The sequence below is a fragment of the Vombatus ursinus genome, unplaced genomic scaffold (genome assembly GCF_900497805.2).
Source record: "Vombatus ursinus unplaced genomic scaffold, bare-nosed wombat genome assembly UNPS02014802.1, whole genome shotgun sequence".
Taxonomy (NCBI): domain Eukaryota; kingdom Metazoa; phylum Chordata; class Mammalia; order Diprotodontia; family Vombatidae; genus Vombatus; species Vombatus ursinus.
Window position 1 is genome coordinate 24791120 of NW_020954580.1, and position 25684 is coordinate 24816803.

The 25684-nt window shown below is 38.3% G+C and overlaps 1 protein-coding gene across 4 annotated transcripts in view; it reads left to right on the forward strand.

The window, feature by feature from the left end:
* Nucleotides 1-25684, forward strand: part of TRAK2 (trafficking kinesin protein 2) — a 76632-nt gene that overhangs the window by 17094 nt on the left and 33854 nt on the right. For 2 of the 4 annotated variants that reach the window (XM_027873661.1, XM_027873662.1), the window contains exons 2-4: nt 11741-12054; nt 13177-13371; nt 15694-15765. In XM_027873661.1, coding sequence (XP_027729462.1) covers nt 11964-12054; nt 13177-13371; nt 15694-15765 — 358 coding nt within the window. In that variant the 5' untranslated portion in view covers nt 11741-11963. Of the gene's footprint in view, nt 1-4078; nt 4095-11740; nt 12055-13176; nt 13372-15693; nt 15766-25684 lie in introns of those variants that run through there. The other 2 variants (XM_027873663.1, XM_027873665.1) reach the window with 2 other exon arrangements.

The following is a 25684-nucleotide window of genomic DNA, read 5'->3' on the forward strand; positions in this document are numbered from 1 at the left end:
AGGCTTTATCTGTGGATAAACCACAGTGAGTTATATTCAACTGATCCAGAAGTTTATATCTATTATCAGCCTCCCACTATTTGTTCCAAAAGTATTACTACAAGTGTTTAATGTGATTATCATGTATCTAAGACTGTTCATCAATCCTATTTCTCCTTTTTGATGTTAATAAAGTGATAGCTGCCTGGAGTGATAGGCCTTATGCTTTGTTAATGTGTTAATAAGATGTAACCTAAATGCCTGGTGCTTACTTTGTTGTTATTTGATTGTTTTTCTGTTGTGTCTGACGCTCTCCAGCACAGTTTACAGATGAGGAACTGACTTGTCCAGGGTCATACAGCTAGTAAGTGTCTGAGGCCAGATTTGAACTCGAAATGATGAACCTTCCTGGCTCCAGGCCTGGCATTCTATCTACTGTACCACCTAACAGCCCCATTCATTACTTTGTAATGGAAACAATAATAAATAAACAAGCAAACTTGTACCCTAATGCCCTGGGATCTTCCTTCTAATAACACTCAGGTAACTCGGAATAAAATGCTTGACCTAGAGTCAGAAAGACCACTTGGGTTCATACCCAGCCTCAAGGTGATCCTGGGCCAGTTACTTAACCTCTGTCTGCCTCAGTTTTCTGATCTGTAAAAACGAAGGTAATAGTAGCATGCACTTCTCAGGGTTGTTGTGGGGATCAAATGAAACAATATTGGTAGTGTTCTGCAAAACTTAAAGCAATCCTTCAATGCTAGCTTTTAGTAATTACAATTACGATCAAACCCATTCATGACCATAGCTACATTTTTGTTACGATGTTACATACTTTGATAACAGTATCAGTGGCTAGAGAGGAAAGGAAAAAAATAAGATGTTTCAGAGTGAAATGTTCACTCATGTTTATTTAGCTTATATTAAAAATTCTATGAAACTAAAACCTCTACCTCTCCTCACAGAATGGGTTCTTCCGAGTTATGCCAGTAGAATGAGGAGTAGCCCGCAGTGATGGGAGTGCATCTGCAATGGGAGGATCAGCCCTGGGCAGAAATTTGCATTTGAGAAAGCCCCTAAAAGTCATTGCAGGGCTATGAACAGTGGAGTCGTGGTGGAGCTGGTGTACATAGTAACTGCTATTGAGTGATTTGCTTTTAGAATTGAATTGCCAAGAGCCTGGTAAGCTTGTCTACAGCTAAACCCCTCAGGGAAGGGAAAGGAGCCCCGCAACCCAAGAGTGCTTTGCTAAAAGCTTTAGCTCACGCTTTTGTCTGTGCAGCATCAAGCACAACAGCAACTCCTTGAGGATTGCAGGGAAGCTGCCCCGGGCTTCACCATTCCCCCCCCCCATCACCATGAAACAGATTAGATGCCAAGATTAGATGTTGGAGGGCAGTGGTTAGAGAGTCTTTGTTTTTTTAAGCTTCTGGAGAGTCCAGCAACCTAGGAACTCACATGCTTGGAACCTATATTAGGGTGCCCATGGTGACAGAGTGAGCCTTTAATTCCATGGCTGGGCTAAAACTGTTGATGTGATTAGCTCTGCTATTTCCTGCCAGCATTATTTATTTCAATGTTCTGTCATGGTGGTTTGACTTAAGTCTTACTCTGAGTAAAGAAATCACTGGCCCACCTCATTTTATTTTCTCCGAAATGCTGCTGAATTCTAAAGTTTCCTCCCCAATTCCCACATGCTTGGTTGATTTGTTTTAAATAAAAAGTAGCAAAGTGCTCACTTGAAAGAGTGAATAACTCAATCTAGCACAGAAAACAGACAGATAGCTCTATGCTTTTAAGACTACCAGTTGGAAAAGGTTTATCTTGAATGCTTGTCTCATGAGGTTTATTATCATAAGGCTCAAATGACATGACAAATGTAAAGAGCTTTGAAAACCTTAAGGCACTAAAGTGAGTTGTAATATCAGTGAGTTTAATGTTGTGGCTAGGGTGCTGAATTTGAAGACAAGAAGGCAGACACCTGTAACCGGTCTTGTAATCCCTCAAGACACCGTAGAAGCTGCATCCCAGGGCAATGCCCTCACCCTTCTCTCTGTGCTTCACTTTCATCCTTTGTAAAATGAGCAAGTTGGACTTAGAAGCCTCCAAGGTCTTTTCTTGCTCTAAATCTATGATCCAGTGTTGAGCATATGCATTCTGTCAGCAAGTATTTATTAAATGCCTACCTATTATAAATCTACTAACTAGTATAGTGGCATTAAAGGAAATGGTGATTTAAGATTTCTCTAGTGTACAGCAGGTGTCTATCCATGGCTGATTAAAGCATAGTCTTTTGGGCCCGTGATTATAGCAGGGGGAAGATTACAGCTGCCTAGAAATTTCAGGCAAAAAATTTATTTCCTGCAAATCAAAACAGCTCTGAGGTACCACATCACACCTATCAGATTGGCTATCTTGACAAAACAGGAAAATGATAGATGTTGGAGAAGATGTGGGAAATTGGAACATTAACGCATTGTTGGTGGAGTTGGAGAGCAATTTGGAACAATGCCCAAAGGGCTACAAAACTTGCATATCCTATGACCCAGCAGTGGTGCTTCTAAGGCTGTATCCCAAAGAGATCATAAAAATGGGAAAAGCACCCACATGTATAAAAATATTTGTAGCAGCTCTTTCTGTAGTGGCAAAGAATTGGAAATTGAGGGGATGCCCATCAATTGGGAAATGGCTGAACAAGCTGTGATATATGAATGTAATGGAGTACTATTGTGCTATAAGAAATGATGAGCAAGCAGACTTCAGAAAAACCTGGAAAGACTCATGTGGACTGATGCTGAGTGAAATGAACAGAACCAAAAGTACATTGTACACAGTAACAGCCGCATTATGGGATGACTAACTTTGATAGACTTGGCTCTTCTCAGCAATGCAAGGATCTAAGACATCTCCAAAAGTCTCATGATGGAAAATACTATCCACATCCAGAGAAAACACTATGGAGTCTGAATGCAGATCGAAGTGTACTATTTGCTCTTTTTTTTCCTTGTGTTTTGCTTTGTTTCTTCTTTCTTTTGGTTCTTCCTATTGGTTCTAATTCTTCTTTATAATATGACTAATGTGAAAATATGTTTAATAGGAATGTGTATGTAGAGCCTATATCAGATTGCGTGCCATCTTGGGGAGGGGGGAGGAGAAAGAGGGAAAAAATTTTAAACTCAGAAGCTTATGGAAGTGAATGTTAAAACTAAAAATAAATTAATTTAAAAAAATTATTTCCCTTGAAACTTTCTAATTTTGTGGGCTTACAAACATCTTGCAAGAATTTTTTATTGTCTTCCCAGGCTTTCAGGTTTCCATTGAGGAGCAAGTGCCAGTGATCCTTGCCCAAGTCCATTTTCTAGATTATGTGTAGAGGTAGTGGTTATCCTGCATTTGACCCTTATTTTTGCACTATTAGATTAGGTAACTATAGAGTTTGCCACAACTCAGAGGACTAAATTTAACAGTGAGAAGAGTTGGGAAAGAATATTTTATTGTGAGTTAGGAAACTTGAGTGAGTCCCAGTTTTGCCACAAGGCTGGTTATAACAAGGCAAATCATTTTATCTTTCTGTACCTCATTTTACCCCTCTATGAAGTGTGTGAAATGACCTACAATGCTCCTTCCAGCCATAAAGTTTTCTGGTTTTATCAGAATATAAATAGCATATGGTGTGGAGTGTGACCGCATTCTAATGTAATGGCCCCCTTATACAAAGATGGCACTGCAGGTATCCTGCTTCCCACCTCCACCCTACACTAGGCCATTTTAATTGGTTCATGGCTACACTCATCCTCAGATTTATTTGTTAGCAAAGGCCCCATCCCTCACCCAAGCCAGCTAGTTAACTGAGATGTATGGGGATTCTTGCCTTCATCAGAACCATGCTTGAGTTAACCCTTTCCAAAGCATGCCTCTGAGATATTTTGACCTATCAGTATTTTCTTACTTCATCTATTTTTGCTAGGTTTTTTTTTCCACTTGAAAGGAATAATCATAGAATTAAGGTTTCGAGCTAGAAGGAACCTCAGAAGTCATCTAAGTCTACACCTTCATTTTATAGAAGAGGAGCCTGAGATCCAGGGAAAAGAGGCTTGCTCAAGGGCAAACAGGTAGGAGTCAATAGTAGAACCAGAAATCAAACCCAGGTCTTTTGAGCTCAGACTTGGTGCCCTCTCCATTTGTACTCCCACAGCAGTAACCAGAATAGACCAGTAGCTGGCATGTGTGCAAGGGCTTAGAAATGGCAGTTGGGAATGCCCTGTATGGCAAGGGGGAAGGAACACATTAGAAAATCATACCTATATCAGAGGTTGAAGGCTGTTGGGAAACCATACTCTTCATTCATTAGTCAGAGAAACAACAGAACATTGATTCAAATAAAATAAAAGGACACAGAGCTGAAAGAGGTTAAAATTAAGGACTTTATTCTGTATAGACATTAAAACACCTATACATACACTGCTACAGTTTAATACTTTTATAGATGCCTCCTGGGCTAATGTTTTGGCCAATTCTGAGGAAGGTCTTTTTGGAGGCTCTTTTGATTGCCTGAAAGGGAAGAAAATTGGTAATGGCCTTTGTCATAAGTATTTGCATAGTGCTTTTTTGGGATAATTTCCTACAACAGATTTTTACCACAATTTATACTTATCTGTTAAGAAGTACCCTGCTGTAGCGGAGAAAAGATATAGGAGGACCTGGATTTAAGTCCTGCTTCTTCCAAAGAGTAACCATGGGCCAGTCACTTGGCTTCTTAAATCTTCGTGCAGCTCTTTAAGACTGCAGGATAGAATGCTTGCCAGTTGAATTTCCAGTGGTGAAGGTAGTATACTGTTGTTTTTAAGTTGTTTTTACAGTCATGTCTGACTCTTCATGACCCCATTTGAGGTTTTCTTGGCAAAGATACAGGAGTGATTTGCCATTTTTATCTCCAGCCCATTTTATAGATGAGGAAACTGAGACAAACAATGTTAAGTGACTCACACAACTGTTAAGTGTCTGAGGCCAGATTTGAACTCACAAAGATGAGTGTCTTCTTGACTCCAAGTCCAGCACTCCATCCACTGCATCACTTAGCTGCCCTTATCCACCTAGCTACCCTAGGTAATGTATTAGAAGTTTCTATTCCAGGAGTTCTCTAACTGAAGAAATTACATATCTGGACAAAAAACCAAACCAAACCGAAAAAAGTCTGGCTAACTGTAGCATTTCCTTTCTGTCTGCTGTAACAGAGTAGACTTTAATGTACCAAATTTATTTGTTTTTTTATACAGACAGAAATTATTATCAATTTGTCATAGCTAATTGCTTTGGTACTCTAATATGTCTATGGATTCATCCATGTGAGTATTCCAACAATGCAGATGACGTGACTTATTATTCATGACTTATCCTTTCCAGTTGATGACCATGTTCTTCCTTAAGTTTTCTACTGTGAACCTTCCTTTAGTTCTTTTGACCTTGGGAGGATACTAATGGATCACTCATCCATCATTAATACCAAGGGACCAGCCCATCTTACGCACATTTCTTTGATGACATCGTTTACATTGCTTCTCCTTTGTAATTTCTTGTTTGTAAAATGTTGCTGCCTGCTCAAGCCTACCACCTACTGCCTTCCCTGGCTTCCTTTAATTCCAAACTAAAATCCCATCTGTTACAGGAAACTTTTTCCAATTCCTTTTAATTCTGTGCCTTCACTTTTTAAGTTGTTTCTTATTCATCCTGTACATAGTTTGTTTTGTATGTATTTGTTTGCATGTTGTCGACCCCATTAGATCATAAGCCTTTTGAAGGCAGGGCCTGTCTTTTGTTTGTGTCCTCTAGGGCTTAGCACAGTGCCTGGCACATAGTAGGTGCTTAATAAATGTTTATTGATTGATTGATTCTCTGATTTAGGATTGTCTTGTTAGAATCCATATGTAGTAGCTGCTCTGTTCTTGATGGTGAAAATAAGTTTGTTATAAAAATCTTTGCAAACTTTTCCATCTGTTTTGTTGTCTTTCCCATTTCATCCTTAAGTACCCTCAGGATGAGTTGTCTGTCACCAAACTTTTTTTTAAACTGGGTTTTCCCTCAGGTTTTAAGGTATTTTATGAAATGATACTGCTTATAATCTTCCACAGTCATCCTCCATATAGTTTTAAAAATGAGTTTACATTCTAAGCCCTTTTGGGTATATCCAAAGTATTACCCTGTGAAAATGTTGGCTTACTGTAACTTCTTAATGGGAAGTACAAAACTTGGAATTCCAAATAAACATGAAATTTGAATACAATTTCATGTATTTGTGATTATTGTTGGACTCAGGATTTGGACTAAGAAGATCTAGCTTTGCCTCTTTTTACTTAGGTGACATTAATCAAGTCACTTAACCTCTGTGGGCCTCATTTTTCTCATCTGTAAAATGAGAGGATTAGATTAGGTGACCTCTCAGGTCCCTTTTTAATGAATGCCTATTGTTAATGTGGGCTGATCTTTTTCTGTCAATTAAATGGTAAAGACTGAAAGAAGGTGAATATTTCTACCGTTGAAAAATGGATTCTATGATGGAAAACCTATAGCTTAATTAAAGAAAAAACCTTTTTCTTAAGTATGGACTATCTGAAATTTTTCCTATACTTTTATAAATATCTGAATTTTTAAAGTAAGAATTTCTTTTTTATTCTGAGACTTTCATATCCTCCCTTCTCTGCTTTGACTTCTAACTCTCCTTTCTCTTCCTCCTGTCTTCTAAAGGCAACAAAGAATGATGTAAAGAATATTAGTCTTGGAATGAGGAGATCTAAGCTTCAGTCCTAACTTTAATTCTTACTAGTTATGTGATCTTGAATGATTCACTTAAACTCTCTGAGTTTTGTTTCCTCATTCATAAGATGAAAGAAAAATATTTACACTATCAGTCTCACAAGGTATTTATTAGGGAGTGAGTTTTTAGCAGAGAGTGGATGATTTTTTTTTTTTTTTTTTGTCAGGGATGTTTTGGAGAAGACTAATATTCTTCCAGTAGAAGTTAACCTAAATAGCCTCCAGCTGAAATTCTTGCAGGGGAAGTTCTGTGATCTACTTTTTTGATTGAAGTTCTATTATTCTATTTATAGATTTTTTTAGTTGGAATTTGTTAACAATTCCAACTAAACAACAATTTAGTTGAGTATGTGGTTTCACTCTTTCATTTTACAAATACAGAACTGAAGTCCAGAAAGGCAAATGATTGGGCCCAAGTCACTCAGGTAATAATTGGAAGAGCCAGAATCTGAATCCTGGTTCTCAAATTCTAAATCCTGTCAGCCATTTGAAACTTAGAAAGCATTTGCCTGATGGAAGTGTTGGAAATGGTGGTTAGGCTGTTGAGTCAGCCTACAAAAACCTATTTAATCCCATTGTAATCTCTTTGAGGGCAAGAATTATGTGTTACTTACACTTGTACCTCCTGTTGGTCTGATCAACCACAGTCAGGCACTTTGTGCATTGACCCTGATGTATTGATGTCATTTTGGTCCTCTTTGAGTATGAAGGACAACCTCCTTCAGTGCTTATATAGTCTTACACATAGTGGACACTTAATAAATGTTGTTTGAAGATGTAAAGCTGGAATTTTAAATAATTAAGTTTTTTTTTCATTTAATTGCTGTTTTCTTTGGCAACAAATAAATTAGAATTCAGATGTCTGTGGGCTTCATTATGAATGGTAATTGCATAATGCAGTTTTTTTTTAACTGAACATATTCCTTTGCATATTATAGGCACACATGTGTTTTAGATTGATTGCTACTAGAAACCATCTGAGCCCTTTAAAAACTAATTTAGAAAATTTAGGTCCACACAGAGAGTTTTATTTGAAAGCTCTGGATCAACTCTATTTAGTGAGCATTATTAGTGCTTCCTTAGTACTGTAGCTTTACTACACTCACACACATTTGTGGTTTGTTCTTATGATGTACAAAGCAGTTCTGGTTACTTTTTATATCAATCACTGAATTCATGCACTTAGAAATAAAGGCAGAGACTGCTCTGTGGAGCTGTTGTCTCTGGCAGAACTAGACAGAGAGTTAGGTTACGATTTATCAGTCCTTTTTTTCTTCTTTCCTGAGATAATAATCATCTGGGATACAGCCTAGCCACAGAGCTAAGTTCCATCCTTGGCATATGGGGAGTGGGAGATGGGGAACAAAATGTTGCATATTTCATAAGCAGTGTCTGTGTCTGATTAGGTCACTTCCTTAGAGCACTAGGCTGAGTTGAGGATATGGAGACAATTCTCAGTGGGCCAGTTAATATACCCTTAACCTTCATCTGGTCACAAAAAGGACTCTGAATCCTTTATGTCTCAGTGGGCATGTCCTGCCAATGTGGCTTCTCTTACGTAAAAACTTGAGGTTGCACACACGTTTGGAGACAAGTAATGCTTGTGTTCGGTGGAGGAACACCCCTACTTTTGTTATTCTCATGAGTTTCCTCTGTGCTTCTCATGCTGTTCAAGTCGCTCAGGCCCAGCTTAACTTTCCTTCCTCTTAGAAAATTAAGGGGCAGTGGATAGAGCACCAGCCCTGGACTCAGGAGGACCTGAGTTCAAATCTGGCCTTCGACACATGATAGTTACTAGTTGTGTGACCCTGGGCAAGTAACTTAACCCCCATTGCAATAAGAAAAGAAAAAAAAAATTACCTCTTTTCTATCTGACCATATTAAGGTCTTTCAGTTCAGGTTGTCTGATCTTTTCCATACACTTACTTGTCACCACATCCTTCTCACAAAATTTATGTGAATCTCTACTTTACTTGTCTCAAAAGAAGAATGTTTTCTCCCTCTTGAAATTACTTTGTATTTATTTATATGTGTAAATATTGTATTCCATCTATCTCCAATAGAATATGAGCCTCGTGAGATCAAGAACTTTCACTTTTGTTTTTGTATTGTATCCAGCACCAAACACAGTACCTACCTACAGTAAGAGATTCATAAGTTTATAGAATCTAACATGTGCTTTATCTCCCTTCTAACTCTCACCCACACTCTCGATCCAGAGGATTATATCATCAGTACTTTCCTCACAACAAGCCTTCGAGGCAGCTAGCAATAAAAATAGTTAGCATTTACATAGCATTTTAAAGTGCTTTTTATCTTATTTTATCTTCACAATCACCCTAGGAATTAGGCGCTATTGTCATCTTCATTTGATAGAGGAGGAAACCGAGGCAGGCAGAAATTTAGACTTGTCCAGGGTCACATAGCTAGTAAGTGTCTGAGGCCAATTTGAACTCGGGTTTTCCTGACTCCAGGTACAGAGCTCTGTCAACTGAACTACCCAGCTGCCTAGTGAATGAGAAAACTGAGACTCAGAAATTGAGACTTAGACAGGGCTAAGCAAGTATGAGACCCCAGGGCTGCTGTTTTGAGGCTTATCACTGTTTGTACTCCCTCTTCACCGTAGTCCCCCGTTGGCATCATTGCTGAGGGAACTGCTCACCCTTCTTTATGGGACTCAGTCCACCAGGTGGCAGAAAATCACATCTTTATCTGTTTTAGAGGACGCACCCTCCAAAGACAGTGGAAGAGTCCAGCTCTTTGCTGGGATACTGCACAGGACACTGATCTGAATTTATTAAATTGAAATTTGGAAGTTATTCTCATCCTCTGGGACATACTTCATCCAAGGCATGTGGCCTGAACTCATTGAGGGCAGCTAAGTAATATCTTATGCAAGATGAGTGAGGAGATGGTTTCACTGCCCTTCTGACTTTCTAGTCAGATGATAATTCTTCTGGGTAGAGAAAACAAAAGCAAAATAGTAAAGAAGTTGTTTCTTTTTTAAATTGTCCATTATCATCTTCCCATTGACATCAGAGGTCCCTCTATTTCTTTAATAACCTTTCTTTGATTAATATTTAATTTTTTAAAAAATTTAAATAATATTTTTTCTCCAGTTACACATAAAGACAATTTTAACATTCATTTAAAAAAATTTTTGAGTTCCAAATTTTCTCTTTCCCCCTAATCTTTCCCCTCCCTGAGACTCTAAGCAATCTGATATAGGTTATACATGTGCAACCATGCAAAACATTTTCATATTAGTCATGTTATGAAAGAAGACACAGACCCAAAGGGGAAAAACAAAGTGAAAAATAGTATGCTTCAACTTGCATTCAGACTCCATCAGTTCTTTCTCTGGAGGTGGATAGCATTTTTCATCATGAGTCTTCTGGAATTGTCTTGGGTCACGGTATTGCTAAGAATAGCTAAGTCATTCACAGTTAATCATCGTACAATATTGCTGTTACTGTGAACAATGTTCTCCTGATTCTGCTCACTTCACTTTTCATCAGTTTGAGTAAGTCTTTCCAGGTTTTTCTGAAATCAGCCTGCTTGTCATTTCTTATGCACAATAGTATTCTATTACAGTCATATACCACAACTTGTTCAGCCATTCCCCATTTGATGGGCATTTCCTCAATTTCCAAATCTTTGCCACTAAAAAAGAGCTGCTATAACTATTTTTGTCCAAATAGATTCTTTTCCCTTTTTAAAAAAATCTTTTTGAGTATTGTTGAATAACAGGATACCCTTTTAAAAGGATATGCATAATGCATAGTTTTACAGCCCATTGGACCTAGTTCCAAATTGTTCTCTGTAATTATTAGACCAGATTGCTTGTCCACCATTCATTAGTGTACCTATTTTTCCCTCATCTCCTTCAGCATTTGCCATTTCTGATAGGTGTGAGGTGGTACCTCAGAATTGTTTTAATTTGTCTTTCTCAATTGTGATTTACAGCATTTTTTCATGTGACTAAAGATAGCTTAGATTTCTTCATCTGAAAACTGCCTGTTTGTATCCTTTGACCATTTATCAACTGGGGAATTCAGATTAATATTGAATTAAAATTATATCATCTATACCAAATTAATCTTTTGAAAGCACTTTTTAAATCATATTCTTTCCCCTTTTACAATTCTACATATATATAGTGAAACTCCTTATCCTGGCATTTTACAATCTAGCCCCAGCCTGCCATTCCAGCTTTTCTTTCCACAACACATAACCTACATTATACTCAGTCTGATTAATTAGATGTCCCAAACACATTGTGCCTCAGTACCGTTGTTTATCCCATTTTATCTGTCTAAACTTGTTAATATCCTTTCTCCCACCCTAATCCGTAGTTTTCATCTTTATCAACAAGACCCAGCCAAAATGCCACACCCCCCCGGGATGCCTTTACTGTTCACCTGTTACCATGTTACCTGTGTTGGTACCACTCTTGTGACATGTTTTGTTTTGTTTTTATAATTTATAGATATACCTCATATATGGTTATCCCAACTAATGTTGTTTAACAGTAATATCTTTAATGCTGAAAGGGAGGGTCAATTGAGATAAACTTAATAGTCCTTCCTACTAGGCACAAAGGACTCCCTGTCCTAGATTTCTTGACTGACTATTGAGTCAGGCAGATTTATTCTGTAGCAGTGGTGTCAAACTCATATAGAACAAGCAGCATGTTGACTTTAAAAAACCACAAATTAATGTTATCTGTGTTGTGTTTTTGTTTCTGTTGTTAAACATTTCCCAATTAGATTTAATCTGGTCTAACTTCACTAGAGAGACATTGACATCTCTGTTTTATAGGACCTTTCCTTGCTGTGAATCCTCTTATTCTCCTATCTAGTCTCTTGATTTGATCTGATTTGCCAAGATAAAGTGACCAGATCCATTTATTTTACAAGTGACATCTTTAACTTATGTTTGGTTTTAGGTGATGGCTGACCCGAGAGATATAGCCACGTGAGACCATGTAAAGTGCAACAGATGTAGCATTTAACCATTAAGAAGTATCTGGCTTTTTAGAAGTTGTGATCTGACCTGTGGGTGTGGAGGTAAGGTCACTAGCACACTTTCTTTCCTGAATGATTTGATGGCTTTCTTCTCTGACTCAAACCGAAGTAGTTGTTCTCAACCAACACCAACAAGGACTGTGGATGACGCTGCCTTGGAATGCCATCTCTGATTCACTGACACATGAAGAAAACCTCATGAATAGCAATCACAGAGACTCAGAGAGCATCACTGGTGAGTTGATGTGCTTGAATACTAGCTGGACCCTAATGAGTAAAATCCTTTTTTGCAATTTCAACCATTGATGAGTTTTCACAGTCCTTTTGAATTATACACATCAGAAGAAAATGACCAAGAAATGGCATCAGTTTTAAACAAACAAAGCATTTGTTCATTATCATTTATAAAGCACTTGCTAACTTATTCTAAGCTATATAGTGAGCTACGCACAAGTATGGGTCAAATTCCATTAAAATGTACATTGCAGTGAAAAACCTATGTGACTAATTTATTTCAAGCAGTTTTTGATCCATTTCCATATCAACAACAGAACAGCAGCAAGCTGGATATGGAGATTATTTGTAATGTAATTTGACTGATAGGTCTTGGTTGCATTTCAAGTTTCTACCTTAACCCATCTTAAAGAAATATTATTAAGGCTTAAGAATGGACTGGAGTTTTTTAAAAAAAAATTGTGAACTATTCATCTTTTTGATAACATTAGCCTTTGTAGGTTAGGTGAGGAGAATAATTGAAATTTGATAGTCAAAATATGACAGGAATTAAAGACAAGATGTGTTTAATTTTTTTATTACATTTTGAAGTTAATTTAAGCCTAGGCATGAGCAGCTTAACATGCTTATCAGTTTAATAGTTTTCCTTGAGTCTGGGATTATCCCTTGCCATGGCCTTAGAACATGTTTTATTCTATTCTCCAAAGGAATACTAGACATAAAGATGAAGGAGTCATTGGCTCTCAAATCCATATCCCGGAGCCAAAGTAACCCAGAGAAAGCTTTGTAGTCCCACCATGAATGCTATTTATCTTCTCATGGGGTGAGGGTGGGTGTTTCTACTTGTTATCTCATTGGCATAGGGAACTCCCTTTGAGAAAACTTGCAGGTCTGTTTTTCTGCAACATATAGTTTTAAAGAGTAGACTGGGACACTGAGGGGTTAGATGACATGCCCAGCCAGTATGTGTCATATGTGGGGCTTGAGCCCAGGTCTTCCTGGCTCCCCAAGGCTATCTCCATCCACTGTGCCACACTGCCTCTCATCAGAAATGATTACTCCATTTTTCTCTGGAGCATAATATGAAAATACATCAGATTTACATGGTATGCTTTTTCATAAGATGTTTGCTCCAATGAGGATCTCCCTGAAGTGGAGCTGGTGAGCCTGCTGGAAGAACAGCTTCCCCAGTACAAGCTGCGAGTGGATTCCCTCTTATTATATGAGAATCAAGACTGGACTCAGTCTCCTCATCAAAATCAGCATGACTCTAAGGCCATCTCTCCGGTCCTTGCTGAAGAGACTTTCCGTTATATGAGTGAGTATCACCTATTTAGAAACTTCTTAGGTCAGTTGAAATGAGGATATCCACGTTATATATGTGTTGTAGATGTGATGATTATTTTTTTTAAAGCAAACAGAAATTTTACTGCCTAGCAGGAACCCAGATTAACAGGTAGAAAATGTTCTTGTCTAAACATTAAAGTTTAGTTCCAGAAAGCCCAAGTCATTTTGAATATGTGGGACAGGGAGGGCTGGTTTTCCCTCCCTTTTCATTTCCATCTCATGTTCCTGATTTCCCTCTAGATCAGAGGTTCCTAAACTTATTTGGCCTACTGCCCCCTTTTCAAAAAATTACTTAGTGCCTCCCTGGAAATCTACTTTATTTAACCTTTTGACAGTTTGGTTGTTCTTGGGTTTTTGGAGGTTTTTTTGTTTTTTTTTTTTGGTTTTTTGAAATTTGTATCATTTCAAAAAATAGAACAATTTTTTTTTAAAACGACGCATCTTAAATTTAATAATTTATTGTAAATTTGTGGGTTTTTTCCTGCATTGAAATTTTGATGATGCAATATTGTATCATATAACTGCAGAATATTGTATTGTAAACAAGTCATTACACGCACATATTCCTGCCAATGCATGCTGGACTTCCCAACAGTGCACAACACACTCACCTGCCAACACTTGCTTGTTAAGCCCTGTCAGCGGCCTTGACCACTGATCGGTTATAACTTGCATTTGTGTATTTATTTGGAAGATAATGTAATCACTATGACTTTAACTCTTGTTACTCAACAGATGAAACATGTACAAATGATTTCTCAAAATTTTCTTATCCACTTTTCTTTCCTTATGCTTCCACCACCCTCTTCTTCTTCTTATTATTATTTTATTATTATTCAATACCCCCCAATTGCACCTCAGGCTACTACCACGCCCCCTCCCCATCATTCCAGTGCCCCTCCAGGGGGCAGTATCGCCCACTTTGGGAACCTATGCTCAGCTTGAGTGGAATGATAGTGAAAGGAAGTTATTGTTTCTTGCTTGTGCTGATTGAAGCAAGTTGACCTGCAAGTCCCCGTATGTAATGCCCTTCTAAATAGGTATTCTCAGTTTCTCAGTTTTACCATCCACGCAGAATACTACCACAGAAAGTCATGAAGAATTTTGATGCTTAGAGACACAGCTGTTACAGTAGTGCCCAAGAAAAACAAATACAAATTTATCCTATTTTACTCCAAACTATCCTATGTAGAGATACATGGGGAGTATCTGGAAGACATGCTAAACCACACTTGCTCTGTTATGATGTTAGCAGATTCCAGTATCCTAAATTTAATGTAGGATGGTGATTCCCATAAACAGGCATCTTGTCATATCTGATACCTGACTCAAACCAAAATTTTTTAATCAAAGTCAGGTTATGTTTTAAAATATCTAGCTTTTCTTTTGTTGTTGTTTTAGCAATTATGATAAAATAGGACTTCAGAGATCAATGTGGGAGCAGTGGCAGATAAGCAGCAAGCTAGGAGGAGGTTTCTAAAACCTAGTGGTTAGAGAGAAGAGGAAGGAATAGGTATTGCTTGGGTAGGAGTTGGCCCTCTTTCAGACAACTACTTTGGGCAGCTCCTCTTTGCTTTGGGGCGTTAGGAGGAAGCTGATCAGTTCCCAATCAAAGACAATTGAGCAAATTGGCCTCATCTCGAAAGAAAAGGTGGGAATTGGTAAAGCAGCGTAGCAACAGGTATGGCCAACTGGGAGTTCAGTTCAACGACAAGACCTTATACTAATCAGCAGATCCTGGGGTGGGGGTGGGGGTGGGGGGTGGGGCATGGGGTACAGAGACACAAAGGACTAAGTCTTTGTCTTCCGCAGCCTTCTTTCCTCCTGTGTAGCTAGAGCCTCTATGCGGGGAGGCACTGGGTGCAGTATAGTGGACAGACCATTGGCTCTGGTGTTAGAGGGCCTGGATTCAAATCCCACCTGTAATTCTAATTGTTCTAATAATTCTCATTCTAATAAGTAAATGATAACCAACACAGAGCACTTTAAGGTTTGCAAAGTACTTTTGATATATTGTTGCTTCTGATTCTCACAACAGTTGTTATTCCTATTTTGCAAATGAAGAAACTGAGGCAGGTAGAACTCACCCAGGTTCACACGGCTAGTGAGTGTCCAAGTCAGGATTCATACTCAGGTTATCCTGCCTACAAGTCCAGCACTCCAACCACTCCATCACCACCTAGCTGTCTCTTAACTACCTGTGTGTCCTTGGGTAAATCCCTTAACCTCCTCAGGCATTGGTTTCCTTATGTGTAAAATTCAGATTAAACTAGATGGCCTCTCCCACCTCTAGATCCATGTTCCTGTGATATCCAAATACAAGAAAACAGAGAAGCTGCAAAGTCCAACTGTGGCAAGAGTAGAGGTAGGTGGGAACACATGGACCGTAATTATGACCTGTGTGATAGGAAAGTCAGACACTGACTTCCTCTGTTTGGGCACCCAGAGCTGGCCCTGGCCCTGTGGTGCAGCTATAGCGGCAACAATGAGAAACAAACTGAAGTGCAGACAGAAAAAATGGAAACTGCTTCTGGACACTGGCGACAGCCCCCACACCCCCATAGCGACCCTCAGTAGAGCGGGTCCCAGCTGCCTTAGCCTGCCTGCAGCCCACATAGAGGAGCAGGCCCTGTTTCTCTCCTTTCTCGATGAGACAGCCAGCATTGTCATTGATCCGTCCCCAGAGAACTGGAGAAAGACAATACAACACCCATCTGGTTGTGCTGAACAGTAGCGTGACCTCCTGGAAGAAGCTGCCACCATTGACATCACTCAGCAGCCAGCCCCACCACGGGCTTATCAGTGACCTTGCTCCCTTTGAAGACTTGTAGCAGGCCTCCAAAAGAGCTATTTGTGCCAAAAGCACACTTACTCAGGTCCAAGTCTATGCAAAAGAGAAGCTGGTAGTGTATTTGGGGTCCCATGAAAACAGTTCCTGGAAACCCCCTTTCTTTTATTTCTGCTACCCCCTCCTCTTACTGACTTGTACAGAAACATAGATTATTACTCGTTCCAGAGGAGGAAGAACCACTGGAGTCCAAAGGTTTTTGTATAACAAGGGAGAGGGCCTCGTGGAGGCAAAAAGAGATATCCTATGTAACCTTTGTGCTGTGTACCCCTGACCGAATAACTATGGTGGGATTAGGGGAGGGAGAGAGCCTGTGTAAGATGTAATGGTCCTAGGGAGGGTTGAGAAGGCGAATAGAGATGGAGACTTGGACATAAATATCATTTGGTGATGTAGGATTGGGGGGAAGAAATCTGACCCTGACCTCTATGGAAAGCATCACCCTTCAGTGTTGAAGGCCAGGCTGGCAGTCAGGGCCGAGAATCTGAATTGATTGTTTTTATTTCTCATACCTGTGATTTTTACATGTATATCCATTTAATTTGTATTCATTTTGGTTTGCCACCCTCCATCAGGAAAATTCATCCATCGCGGTGGTAGGAGGAAGGAGACAGATACAAAGTAACTTGAGTAGAGAAAGAATACCTACAACTGGAGTAGGAACTTAGGGGAGATCAGGAAAAGCTCTACGTAGGAGGTAGTACGTGATCTGAGCTTTGAAGAAAAAAGGAGAGGAGGAGGGATCCCATTTCAGGATGTTTATGTGAGGACAAGGAGATAAGAGATAGAATGCTCTCCTCAGAGATCAGCTGGTTGTCCCATTTAGCTGGAACACGGAGAGTATAGATGGGGGAAGGTGTGAAATAAGTCTGGAAAAGAAGGTACGTTGGAACTGGGCTTTAAGGGCAAAGTTATAGCATTTGTATTTTAGCCCAGAGTTACAAGGGAGCCATTCAAGGTTTTTGAGAGTGCCCTGGGGCTAATGTGGTAGCATGTTAGGGACCCCAGGAGAGGGAGCTCGCAGCAAAAGGCCTCTATTTTCTCAGTAAAATAGGAAGCAAATCCCTGTGTTGAAAGAGGAGGAGTGATTGCTATTCCTCATCAAGAGTCCAGTTGAGATTAGATATATTAATTTGTAGCGGATGTAGCTGTTGGCATTGCATGACTTCCAGCAGAGTAGAAAAGGCAGGGGTAACCCAGGATTGCGGTTTGGTGAGGCCTAAGACTGTAGTGGGACAAGAAGCTAAGGGAGTCAAGGGTGGAAGACTTTAAAATATAGTTGAACTTGTCAGTCAGAGGTTCAGGACTGTGAAGGGAAGAAAGCAAGGCCAGATCAAGAGTGGGAAGACTAGAGATCTGTTGAGGACAAAGAATGGATCTAAAAGGAATGAGGCAGAGGAAGGGATGGGAGGATGAGGGCTGGAAGGGAAGATTATATGCAAACTACAAGATGGGAGAGTAAGCTGAAGGTTGGTAGATGACTGTGGTAATGCTCTGAGAAGGGTGATAGGACAAAGGAGCCTTCAAAAAATGCATGAAGATTGAGATAATTTTGAGGGGAGGGGTTTTAGAATTGAAAAGAGGTTTGTCAGTAATACAACAGAAAGTTTCCAAGGCCCCAGGCCTGGGAAGAGGACAGCTGAGTTGACCGAGGATGAAGAGTCAAGAAGGGTAGCATGGGAAAAGGGTTTTCAACTTGGCAAACAGCGGCTCTGAATCATAGGGATGAGAGGAAGAAATCATGGGAGTTTGCTTGCCACAATCAAACAAGTACTGTTTGATGGGGTTCCCATCCTTTGGGATCTCATCAGGTTCACAAGAAGTATGAGAACAAACTCAAAAGGTTGAAGGTGGAAAGAAAGAAAATCTAATAGATCTGATAGCAAAAACGACTGACCCGAAAAGTAGGTGGAGAGACAGTTTGAGAAGTAATGGACTCTCTGAAAACCATAATTTTTCAGAAACCTGGAAACTACATTTCAGTAAACTACAAATGAAAACTGCCAAGGTCAGTTACAGACAGAAGGCAAGGTGAAACAGGGATGGGGGAGCTAAGAGGAGGAATAATACTGAAGTGAGGAGTTAAAAAAAAGACAAAGAACCTGAATCCAATGGGATCTCTTAAATCAGGGGTGGAGAACCTTGGGCCTTGAGGCTATATATAGCCCTCTCTTTGACTGAATCCAAACTTCACAGAACAAATCCCCGTAATAAAAGGATTTGTTCCATAAAACTTGGACTCAAAAGGTCACACCCAAGGACCTAGAAGGCCGTGTGTGGCCTCAAAGCTGCAAGCTCCCCACCCCTGCCTTAGATCACTTCTTAAACAATTGGAGAATAACTTAACCAACTGTGGTATATGAATGTAATAGAAAATTATTGCATCATAAGAAATAACAAAAGAGATGATTTCAGGGAATCCTAAGAAGTATGAACTGACACAAAATGAAGCCAGCAGAACTAGGAGAACAATTTATATGAGGACAGCAGTTTTGAAAAGAAAAACAACTTTGAAAGACTAACTCTGAACAATGCAATGAACAACCATGTGTCCATAGGACCTATGATAAAACTTCTTTCCCATCCATACCCATTTGATGGAGAGGTGAGGGACACAGTAGAGAAAGACTCAAATGCTTCTGAGCATAGCAACTAGGTAGATTTGATTTTGTTTTGACTATGCTTACTTTTTACAGTGGATTTTCTTTCTTTGTTTCTCTTGGTTAGTTGCGAGGAGGGAGTTAGCAATAGTGATGCCAATAGAAAAAAGGCCATAGCAAAAAAAAAAATATTAATGCACAGAAGAAAACAGAAGGCTGTTCTGAAAGAAACATGGAAGCGGGAGAGTATCAGGAATGGTAGATAGAATTTTTTATGTGCTTTTTAAAAAAATCATGCGAAATGGAGATTAATGGTTTCATTGAGTATTCTCTGTGTTCTGCTACATGTATGGAAATTCTCTTTTGGTGTTTTAGGTTTCAAATAGGATCATCTTTTTTTGTTATTCCACTATTTATATGGAAATGATATTGTTAAGGGTTGTTTTTGTTGTTGTTGTTTTTGGTGTTTGAAGTTCAGAATAAAAACATCTTTTTTGGATAGAGCTCTGGCCTTGAAGTCAGGAGGACCTGAGTTCAAATCCAGACTCAGACACTTGACACTTATTAGCTGTGTGACCCTGGGCAAGTCACTTAACCCCGATTGCCTCACCAAAAAAAGCAAAAAAAAAAAAAAATTTTTTTTTTTTAAGAACTTGTTGGAATAGTCATGAGTCCTGACTGAATTGTCATTCTCTCCATTTCTCTAAACAGTAAGTGAATATAACATTGGTTTTCTAGTTTGATTCCCCAGATTTTTCTTATGTTTGTGTGAAATCTTTTTTGAACACAAGGATTTTCTTCTGTTATGAAGAAAATCCAATTTGTTAAATTCTCTTGTTTCTGTGAGATTTTTAGTTTGAAAGATTAGAATAAGATATTAAACTGTAAATTCTTACATATCCATTTACAAATATAATAAAAACAGTGCTTTATTGTGGCTTGGATTTGAGCCAGTCTAGGTGGGTCTTTAGGTCGGCACGGAAAAACACTTCATTATAACTTAAACTCCAGTATTATACAAGGCAGATGGAGGGAGGGGAAGGGAGGAAACACGACCTTTGTTTGAACTAATAAAGTACAATGTCTAATGACAGGCAAAAATGTCTCAAGGTTATGGCAGTGAATAGAACGATTGTTTAAAGAAATCTTTAAAGAAGAACTTGTTTTTAATATTGATAGCTGACGTCTAATAGCACTTGAAGCTTGCCAAGTGCTCTACACACAATTATCTCCTTGGAGTCTCACAATGATTCTGTAAGATAGGTATTTTCAGGTGTTAACTATTATCCCCATTTCACAGATGAGGAAATGGAGTCTTGAATTTAAATGATTTGCCTGTGGTCATATAGCTGATTCAGAGAGGAGAGAAATCTCATAATATTAGAACCCAGCTCTTCTGGGCTCCTAGATGAGCTCTCTATCCATTTTGCTACACTGCCTCTCAAATCTGAGATACGTTTCATGATATTCTCTTCACTGTACTTTGGCAGCAGAGAAGGAAATGCTAAAATATTGAAAGAATATTTTCAGGAATAGCAGATCCCCTTAGGACCTTCCTAATTCCTATTTATTTTGACTTCTTCCATACAAAGTAGTACATTATATTTATAGAGGATAGGATAACCAAAACTGATCTGCCTTTCGTTGTATCATTCTTTTGGAGAATGTGGACTTAATGGTCCTATTCCTTGAGAGGCAAAGTGGGAAAAGGACAGATTTTGCTTAAGCAATCAAACGACTAGACAAGCTTTTCATTAGGGTGTGACAGATCATGTATAAGGGAGGCCTATAACATGAAAGAGTAATAGCTGTGTAAGGTTCATTGCCCCTGGTTTGCTTAGCTTTAATTTTCCCATGCTCAGGCCCTGAGCCGGGGAGGGTGGGGCAGTGTTGACTTCTGTATTGTTTACTAAGCATTGGGTCAGTTCATAGAAGTTCGTAGATCTGTAATTTCTCTCCGTGTTATCATTAAGCTCCTCCTTTTTTTCAACTCTCTGAATGTGTGTTTAAAAGAAGGCCATAACATTAAGTGCACACCAGAGAAGTGACACGGAGTGTTAGAAAGACTGTGCCAATGTGCATCACTGGCCTGGAGTCCTTAGGAATACCCACAGGATATGAATGAAGACCTACATGATGGCCCTTGATAACAGTAACATTAATTATAATGAGGAGCTTCTTGCAGCCTTTACTTTGCGTGGTGAGGGGGCATGTATGCGGTTGGGGGGGGTGGTATGGGGAGAGGGTTTTACGTTTTTTTGTGAAATATGATAACTATAGCACAAGAGTCTTGTTGGGGGTGGGTGGCTAGGACGGGGTGGGAAGGTACCGAGGAGAGAACAACATTCATTGTCTTTGATTTATCATACACCCTTCTTGATCTTCACTTTATTGGTCTTAGAGAGGTAGAATATGTGAAGATCTCTTAACATGAATACAAGGAAGTCACAGAAATCAGCTATTCCTTCAAGAAGAATCAACAACAGAATCCTCTGAAATAGTGCACTAAGAAAATTATACCTGAGTTTATAGCTGCAAGGAACCTGCCAAACTGATCCTTAAAAGTATGACTAGTTTGTCCATCCTGGTAACGTCTAAGGCTGTTTCTAGAGTACTTAATACTTGGCAGCAAGGGCCAGATATATTTCTGTACTGTTTATTCTTTTTTAGAATTAAAAGATATGTAGATCTACCAGGAAAAGTACATTTAGTAAAATTGATTGTATTTAAAGCCCAGAGTACTTAGAAGATGGCTATCCTCTATCCATAGTTAGCTAGAAGAACTGAGCAGTGGAAAGTGAAGCTATTTAACCACAGTGTTTTAATAGCTTTGTTCTGAGTGCTTAGCAGCATGTCTTTATGTTAGCAGCATGTGTTAAAGGAAAAGAGAGGGTGGATTAGAGGGATTCCTTGTTTTCCTGTCTGCTTTGTGACTGTGTGATATAATAGGTAAGTGACTGAGTTGTGGAGTCTCTATGTTGACTACAAGTCTCTGAGCATAAGGGACCTCTAGTGTAGGCTGTTTTTTTGGTACAGAAAGTAGGCGGATGGGCTATTCACTTTATATCTAACATACTTTATGTTCTCTACCAGAATAAGTACGTAAGAATTTTTTTGAAATTCCTATTAAAGTTTTAATAGCCCTTGCATTTACTTCAGTAATGTTATGGATGCCTGTAACTGAACTCAGAGACATGGACATTAACAAAATATTTTATGTTGAATGATCCATAATCACATTCATTTGTTTATTCATTAAAAAAAATTTATGCCAAACCCCTTCTGAGGAGGCCCTTGGAACCACATAAAACTAAAATGGGAGACTGAGCATGAGACTAGGTGAACAAATAAGATAATCTGGGGTCTTCCCTTAGGCCTCTTTGAGTGGGATAGATAATCTCTCCATCTTGGAGGAGTAATGATGTTAAATGGGTACAACCTTTTGAAAATTATGATCGTTTATAGGAAATAGATATACTTAAAATTTCTCCTTAATTAAAGCTTTTTTAAAAAAAATTAAACTCAAGATAATTCCTTCCATCTTTTTTTGTTTGTTTTTGTTTTGTTTTTGCTAGGCAGTAGGATTAAGTGACTTGCTCAGGGTCACACAGCTAGTAAGTGTCAAGTGTCTGAGGCTGGATTTGAACTCAGGTCCTCCTGACTCCAGGGCCAGTGCTCCATCCACTGCATCACCTAGCTGCCCCCCTTCCATCTTTTTAGTTCTTTATTGTCCTGTTTTCATCACTAGATATGACTTCTGATACACAACTTAAGGTTTTTACATTCTTGACCTATTTTTAATCATTTTATGTTAGGTTAGTCATTAACTCACTTGCCTACTTCATCTTCAACTTTAGTTAGCTATTTTTATGTTATAAAAATTTTTTTTGTCACATATAAACTTTAAAAGAACAAAGTTTGATACAATCACAGTAGGAAAACAAGACTTGTTATTGTTCCTAGGATATAGTGAATTTGTGCTACTGGGATTTGAAAATTAGTATTTTAGTATACTTTTACTTTAAATGTAGATATGGCTTAACACTTTCTTTGTTGTGATATTTGTGGAGTTAAGGTTGCCGTATCTTTTTTTTTTTTAAAGGTTGCATATCCTTTCTTCAGTAGAGCTATTTTGCCTCTGAATAGAATCAAAATAATTTTTTCAAAGAATACCCATGATTCGTCCTTTTTTTTCAGTTGTCTGGCCTATATAAGATTTAATATCACTGTTTCACTAATTTGAAAAAGGGGATTGTGGGAAGATGCCATCATGCTAAGATGCAGAGGATCTCAGATCACCCCTCAAGAAGTTTCTCTAACTTAAGGGGCTAAATTTCTCCCCTTTGATTTTCCTCTGATTCTGTTAAAGAGGCAGGACATAGAAATGACTATATTTTAGGTTGAGAAAATTACTTGGTCAACCCCTGGGTCCAGATATCAAAAGTGTACTGTTAATCATATTAATGTGGCTAAATGATTGAGACACAATAGAAGTCACAGGGGACAAAAGCCTTTCTTGTAAACCTTAATTATTTGGAAAATTTTTTTCCCTTTCTAATTTTCTTTTTCTAATTTCATTACTTTTTTAAATGAAGAATCTTTCTGTTTTAAAGTTTAAGCTTCTTCAGATATCCTCAAATACCATCAACCCAACTATGATTCTTTTTTTAAATCTGTGATAATGAGGAATGGAGATTAGCAGGTTGTTCAAATCAACAAGTGATATTTAGACTTCATTTTTTTTCCTTGAGCACCTACCTTCTTCCTTACCAAGTCTTTTGTCTGAATTGTTAATGTAGATAAAACAAAATTGATTTGAGTTTTCATTCACTTTATCTTTGATAAGATACCAAAGTGAGTGAAATGGTCAAATAGCAAACAGAAAGAGGAGAAAGACACAAAGAATGACAATCAGTCAACAAGCATTTATTTAATATCAACTATGTACCAGGTACTACATTCAGTGCTGGGAATACCAAGAAATTAAACAGTGCCTGCCTTCACGGAGCTTACATTTCATCAGGGCAGACAACATTTTCATGAATGAGTTTGTACAAAATTTATACAAGGTTAAATTTTTTTTTTTTTGAGGAAGAGCACTAGTAGCAGGAAAGATCAGGAAAGGCTTCATTTAGAAGGTATCGCTTGAGCTGAGTTTTGAAGGAAACAATGGCCTATAAGAGGCAGAAATCAGGTGGGAGTGAATTCCAACTGTATAAAGCCAGTATATCGATGCAAAAACAGGAGATTGTGTCATTTATGAAGGCCAGCAAGAAGGCCTGTTTGGCTGGCCAGAGAATATTAGAAGAGGAATAATATATGGTATGGTTAAAAAGATATGTTAGGGTCAGGTTGTGACAGGTTGTCAAAGTTAAACCTATAGACAAGAGTTAGGAACCCTTGGAGTATATTTAATAGGGGAATAACATCAGACCTGTGCTTTCGGAAAATCAAAAATAAAATGTAATCTAATGTCTTCCTTATAAATCTCAAAGGATTAAGAAACAAAAAATGCTAAAGTAATAATTGTCAGTAGTTATCTTCTTAAGTGACTTAAAGTAGAAAACAGTTATAGTCAAGTCCCTGCCATGCCAAAGAGGTAAGAATCCCAAAACATTTTATATCACCACTCAGCTGGTTAGTGTTGATCAGTGCAAATCATTTTTAGATTGGCTGAGAGAAAAATAATTTAATACATTGCCGAGGCAGATTTCCCACTATTTGGATTATCTGCACTATTAGCATGAAGAGTTGAGATTGAATATGGTGTTAAAGCCATCAACTGAGAAAATCCACTAGCATTTCATTAATTTTAAGTCATGTTTATAGTTCTATTCTCATCATAAAATATATTTGAATGGAAGTTTCCTTTGCTTATTAAGAATTAATCATGGGGCAGCTAGGTGGTGCAGTGGATAGAGCACTGGCCCTGGCCCTGGATTCAAGAGGACCTGAGTTCAAATCCAGCCTCAGACGCATGATACTTACTAGCTGTGTAACCCTGCGCAAGTCACTTAACTCCATTGTTTGCCTCCCCCCGCCCCCCCCCCAAAAAGACTCACTCATTACTACTACTGAGTAAAAGATAATGTGCTGGAATGTCACACAGTTGTACAATATGCAATATTGCAGATAGGCCTAGTGTAACTCAGTATTTTTTTAATGATGACTGTTCTCACCATGACTCAGGGTTTTAATTGAAACAACAAATGACTATGTTTCACAAAAGAGCTATAGGTAGACACCTAATTAGTAAATTTCCTTGTTTTCTGACATTCATGTACAGTTAATAGGTCATGACATCTGCCCTCGAATATAATCTAAACTCAGTTGTTAATAATTAGAAGGAAATTTTTCATTTACTATAACTTTTTTATTTTTTGTATTTCATTTTTTCCAATTACATGTAAAGATTTCAATATTTTCAACATTTTTTTAATATTCATTTTTTATTAGATTTTGAGTTCCAAATTTTTCTCCCTTCCTCCTCTCCCCCTCCCCAAGATGGCAAACAATTTGATATAGATTATACATGTGCAGTGATGTTAAACACATTTCCATATTAGTGAAAAAAGAATCAGAATAAAAGGGGAAAACTACAAGAAAGAAAAAACAAAAGTGAAAATAGTATGCTTCAATCTGCATTCAGACTCCAAAGTTCTTTCTCTGGATCTATCATGAGTCTTTTGGAATTATCTTGGATAATTGTATTGCTGAGAAGAGCTAAGTCTGTCATAGTTGATCATTGTACAGTGTTGCTGACTATAACCTTTTAAGATTAAAAAAATAATTCGTAAACTTAAAACCCAGCAAACTCAAAAAGTTAGAAGGTAAAG